Source organism: Trichoplusia ni, chromosome 9 (genome assembly GCF_003590095.1).
Source record: "Trichoplusia ni isolate ovarian cell line Hi5 chromosome 9, tn1, whole genome shotgun sequence".
NCBI classification, from domain to species: Eukaryota; Metazoa; Arthropoda; class Insecta; order Lepidoptera; family Noctuidae; genus Trichoplusia; species Trichoplusia ni.
Genome location: NC_039486.1, coordinates 11078235 through 11084144, shown reverse-complemented (window position 1 = coordinate 11084144; position 5910 = coordinate 11078235). Strand labels below are relative to the sequence as shown.

The window sequence follows — 5910 nt, the reverse complement described above, 5'->3', positions numbered from 1 at the left end:
CTCGACTATCCGTGCAGTCTGTAAACTAAGTTCTATTCTATAATTAAAGCATTGAAAAAGGTGGGATACTCAATTGCGTGGACACCGGTTAAGCCAATTTATATTTTTTTAATTAATAGAGGCTTCAGTATCTGTTCAGGCACAGCTACTTAATAATAATAACAACTTATTTACGACGAACGATGCAGCGAGTCTATAACTGCTCCGTTTCAGACAATTTTGTCTTAATTTTTTTTTTGTTATCAATCCAATTGAGACGAATTGAAATCCAGGTTTATCTTTACTAAAGTTCTCATTTTATCAACTGAAATTGTAATCAGGAATAACTTGACTAAAATAAAACAAAACACATTTTTTTATAATTTTTATTTTCCCAAGTTGAACCGTATCTCATTACTCGTCTCAGTACTTTCATCTACGACACGACTAACAAGCAACTCAAAACAACTCTAATTAAAATAACCATAATCAACCTACATAGTCATGAAACTAAATATGACAAAGATTTAACATCAAGAAATACATAATGTGAAAGACAAACTACAAAATGCAACTACAGAAATATCTAAAATGTGAAAATTGTGAGGCACTTAAGTGATCTAGAAGTTGTTACGACGGCACATCTCTACAATGATGTGAACACTACAGCTAATCCATATACGAAAATCCTAATGCGTACTCCATCAAATACTGAATATCTAATGTACGATCAGCAAGAAAAGTCAGTTAACACAATCAAATTATCCAAACAACAGTACGATTCAATTTAAAGAGTACTGTCGTGCTAGCTAGTAACGAAAGAGGTTTGATTTTGATACCAAATTATAGTCATCAGAAAATCAAATTGCGTTAATAGAATTTTGTTGCTGACAGTATGAGCCGACATCGGTGTTTCCGTTTAGTTCCCAGCTGATAGTTGGACGATTTTGTCGTTGACTTCCTTCAGTTCCACCATGTATTCTTCGTCAGCCATGATGGTTGCAAGCTTGTTCAGGACGGACAGCAGTTCTCCATCGCGCAGGTGAAGCTGGTCGTTGCACTGCTCCACTTCATCTACTACTTCATCAGGAATCTGGAAAATTAAAACAAAAACATTTGATATTTCATTTGAATTTATTGTATGTATGTATGTTTTAGATACATAATCAACCAAGGGTTAAGATACTTGTACATCCAAACTAAATATAACTAGTTTATTGATAGTGGTAAGTGTTACAGGAAAAACGAATATATTTCTATTTCTGGAGCACTCCTAATACACAAATCTTTTCCCAAAGGTTTATGATGAAAGAGCGTTCAAAAACTTTCGATAGTTTTAACCAGAATTTCAGGCTGGCTGTAATAGTACTATTCTCATAAATCAGAAGTAATGGTAACAGTATACATGATCCCAACCATATGTGCCTTGGAAAATTCCTTAAAAATGAAATATGGGAAATTTTGGCAAAGTGCCAAGCTGATGACGTCTATAGCCAATGTCTTGCGGGTAATTTATAAATACCAGAATGTCTGGAACATTATTGGAAATACTTTGGTCCAAATTATCTTTACCATCGTCAGTCTTAAAGTAGATATCTACATTATCTACCAAATGTTCCAGTTGTTTAAAATTTTGGCGTGTTCTCTGTTTTGCCTCAATCTGTTAAATGTTTATAAAATATGAATGTATTATTAGTAAGCGTATTACCTTTTGCAATCTCAAGAATGTGTCGAATTTCAGCTTCTTCCTAATTTTTCCATTGTTGGAGTCGAAGAATATTGTGAACTGTTGGTCCTTGATCTTCACAGGGAAGTAGATACCGGCAGTTAGATGACCTTTGGGGTCCCTGGCTAGAAGACTCCTGAAAATAAAGAACAGGACGTTACAGCAATGGCACATGGGAACAAAGAATGTTGGCTTAGTTTGTACGGGAGGTATATCTAAATAGATAAATGTATGAATTTAGTTAACTGTCAGTATGAAATGTAAATCTTCTTTAGAGTTATTATCTTGGCACAACATGTGAAATGGGAAATGAGATTTGGATAAATATAGTACTTGACGTAGTTTGGTTCAAATATTTCATAGCGCATATTTCAGTTATGAGGAACAGTCTTATCATTCCATAATATCTAGATCATGAGTAACAAACTATATAGACAAAGGTAATATTGAGTAGGTACTAATGTTATCAAAACTGTTATCAGTTCTCTTCATCAATAGAGATTTTCTTGTTAATCTGTGATAACATAGACAATAGGTAATATCCGCGATATCTCTTAGATAACTAAAACTAATCTATATTCGTCTAAAAGGGTACTTATCTTTGTAAAGATAAGGGGTATTTTTTGAGAATTAGTTGCAAATTACTGGGAAATAGCTATCTTTTCGTTTGGCTTTATGCAATGGTAGTCGTGACTTAACCTCTCTTCCTAAATGACCAATATTTTTTTGTTTCATGCCGGTTTAGCACAGGAGGAGGAATTAAATATCCATGTAGAAAATGATGTATTGTTTATTAGAGTACGAACCTCAAGTCCCAAACGATGTTCCTCTTCTCGGTGACGCTGACGGCGGTGAGGTACGCCTTAGCGACGTACACGAGAGAGAGGCGCTCCTTGACGGTGGCGCCCCTCGTCTCCCGCTCGTGCCACTCCACGTAGTTGGTGTTCATAGTGTTGAACTGGTAGTTGTACTCCTTGCGGCAATGCGGCTCGTCCGATTGTGTGAACCAGCCTGAAAGGTATACGATGTTTTGAAGATGGGAGATATAACAAACCTATAGTAGTTTGCTTTGGTTATTTCAGCCTAGAAATTCTTTATTTGTCTTGGTAAAAAGTTGTGAACTCACCAGTATGTGGGTAGCAACGGTCAGCCATCACCGTCACGACGCGGGCAATATGGTACCCCAAGTCCGACAGGAACACGCCGGGCCTTCCATCAACCTTGACGTGTATAGCCAGCATCACGTGGTCCTTCTCAGTCTCGATCAGGAATCCCTGAGGTCCAGGACTGAAGGTGGCGTAGTCAACTAAGTCTTCGATGTTCTCGTCACAGGATGCAAGCATCATAGACTTGGAGATTCCAGGGAAATCCTTTTCTAAGCCTTTGAGACACTTTGCGACCTCCATAGCTAGGCCAACACATGTATGCTTGTGGGGACGGATCGGCGGGTTGTACTTGGGGAAGTACTCCGCCAGGGTCGCATCCGGGGCTGCCATGTAGGCGTCATACAGAGATATAAAGTTGTTGATGGAGTCATAGTTTTCTGAGACGACGAGACGGCTCAACAGCGCCTCCGCCTTAGCGACCAGGTCCTCGTACTGTCGGAGGGACAGTCGCAGGGCGGGGCGGGGCGCCCCCCAGCGCGGCGGCGGCAGGGGGTGGTCGGCAGGCCAGCTGCCGGCGGCGCGTTGCTCGGAGCCGAGTCAGCTCAACCACTCGGCACCCCAGCGACCCACGACGCGGCGCAGCGCGCGCTCCTCGCCCGATGAGCAAGCGATCGGTGCGGGGACCGCCTCGGGCCCGCCCGCACCAGTGGCCTCCATGCCGCCGCCCGAGGGCGCGTCCAGAGACCACTCTAAATCCTTACTTAACGGTTTTATATTTAACGTATCTGGAACAATTATGATTAATTAAATCCTCCGAAGTTTAACTAGCGTACAATAACTACGTTGCAGCAACAGAACCTATATTAATATTGATAAAAGTAACAACACGCCAGCCTTTGTCAATGAGAAACGATAAGAGGAATAAATATTGCGTTTGAACCAGAATGAAACTCATCAAAACAAAGTCATAATAATTTAATTTATTTGACCTTCACTTGAAGAAATAACAGCTGTTTTTGTACTAGAAAGATATCCGAGAGCGACTAACAGCTGTATTTTATTAACAATTCCCCAGAAGTGTTGGAATCGCGTAATATCCAATACGTCATTAAGGTCAGCTTCAAAGAATTCTTGGTATAGTAATTATTTTATGACGAACGTTGCTATCCCGTACAAGGAAACATGAGTCACAGTCGCTCGAGCCATACCGCGCCATGTGACGTCACTGGCTCACTAAGTATCGAATATGGCGTAAAGCCAGCTATGCATGTTTATTTGGCAGTTATTTAGCCTTCTACAAAGTATTTTAGGATCCAACGTTAAAATTAAAGAAGTTGCTAAATGCGAAACAGTCTTGAAACGTGACATGGGAAACGTGATGAGAACAGTTTTCAATTAACATACCGCCTGATAACTCTCGTGTTTATACACGACTACTAAACGTGTAATGAGCTAGGTAATGATTGTGCAATCGGTAGGGTATATTATAATGCTAATTGTCCGAAAGAAATTTTGCTTAGAGATAGAGAAACAGGGTTGCCTAGAATCTTAAAAGAGTTAAGGGGTACAAATACATAACGGGTCAAAAGATTATTTTGAATTTCAACAGTACCCAAAATAAAGTCATCCGTGTTGGAATTTCTCACAGGTATAACTTAATTAAGTATACTACTTTCAATTTCAGTAATTTGCTTATCTTTATGACCTTAATTGAATACCATTGGGCCATTCCATTTTAGGTAGAGTTAGTAACACGCGATACCGCCATGGCATGCCAATGATGCGAAATGACGCATACCATTAGGAAAATGTAGGTTACTGATTTTGATTCTTACGAAAATAATAATATCACGAGGAATTCTAGAAACCATTAGGTACAAGAAATATAATATGAAATAGAAGGAAAATGATTTCAAAGAGGAATCTGTTGCTATGCCATTTATTAATCCAGATAATTCTAGAAAAACAGCGGTGGTTATTTTTAAAATGTTTTTATTAAATGCTGGATGAACCTGGCTATAATTTTGGAGCTAGCCTGAAACAGTAAGGATTTTTAAACTTTTGAAAGTTTTCGAATACAAAACTGGAACCAAGAAGCTGGTACTGTAACCTGTGAACCAGGGAGAGAAATTGGGACACTTTTTGAATTAAATAAATTGGATTAAGCTGGATAATCGATGGGATGTCGCAATGCGTAAAACGAAACAAATAGGTGATGACGCACTTTGGGAGAGGGCAACGGGCTAAACCCTGATAAAGAAACCGAGAGGGCCGGAAGGAAACGCGTAATTGTTTTTAAATAGGTCAGGACACTGTGAACAAAAGGCGGTTTCTTGTTAGTACGAACAGGTGAGGAAGCTATCAGAGGTCAATGTTAGGACGATAAAGAAATAAGGTGAACGTACCCATAGTTGGCTCTCAGCCGGCGCGGTTGGTGTGATATGTCTTTAGAGGTGTTTGTTTGTTTACTTCGCGAATCAAACTGGTTTGATCTGCGTGCGCGCGCCCTATATAAACCGTCCAATCCGTTTTCCCCCTCCCCCCGTGCCTCGCCTCCCTGCCTTCCGACCAGCACGTGCGTCATGCCGATACAACGAGAGGCGTGCACGTGTATGCAGTGTGCCGACTTGTAGGTTACTGTGTATGTGTGCGTAGAGCCGCGTCAAAACAAAACCCACACATTCGCAGGAGTTTATTTACGCAGTGTGCATGTGTGGGTATGCCCATGGTTTGTAAACAGGCTTTACCTGCGAATTCATTTAGTAGATAACTTCGATGAGCATGTTTAGTTGAGGGTTAATAGGAATAATGAAGTCAGAGTCAGCTGTTCCCTGCATGCTTTAGACATTCTTCTAGGTTTAGTAATATGATAATAAGCGCCCACTTAAGGCTTCTGTCTTGTGACGCATACATACTTATTTCAGCCTTCCTTTTCGTGATGATTTGAAATAACAGTTCTATAAAAATGCCTGCGTCATTACAGTTAATATAATGAAAGTTCATGGAAAATACCTAGGAAGGTCGACTGCTAGGGAGCGTCGAATGCAGATGACGTACGAGGGTGGCACCCTACTGCCTACTCCACCCTAGGAGTCCTTT

The 5910-nt window shown here is 40.2% G+C and overlaps 1 protein-coding gene across 1 annotated transcript; it reads right to left on the bottom strand.

Moving 5' to 3' along the window:
* Positions 1-351: 351 nt before the first annotated feature.
* Positions 352-5311, bottom strand: LOC113497261. Its single transcript, XM_026876733.1, has 5 exons — positions 5217-5311; positions 2832-3596; positions 2512-2716; positions 1688-1841; positions 352-1072 (listed from the first exon to the last, which is right to left on the bottom strand). Exons 2-5 carry the CDS (start codon positions 3199-3201, stop codon positions 899-901), a joined length of 903 nt encoding a protein of 300 aa, XP_026732534.1. The 5' UTR covers positions 3202-3596; positions 5217-5311; the 3' UTR covers positions 352-898.
* Positions 5312-5910: the final 599 nt, after the last annotated feature.

Bases quoted from the DNA above. Each gene is read 5' to 3' on its own strand.
- LOC113497261 (XM_026876733.1), bottom strand. From the start codon at position 3,201: ATGGCAGCCCCGGATGCGACCCTGGCGGAGTACTTCCCCAAGTACAAC. The intron at 1,842-2,511 runs GTTCGTACTCTA...CTTTATTTTCAG, and splicing joins AACATCGTTTGGGACTTGAG to GAGTCTTCTAGCCAGGGACC. The intron at 1,073-1,687 runs GTAATACGCTTA...TTAATTTTCCAG, and splicing joins CATTCTTGAGATTGCAAAAG to ATTCCTGATGAAGTAGTAGA.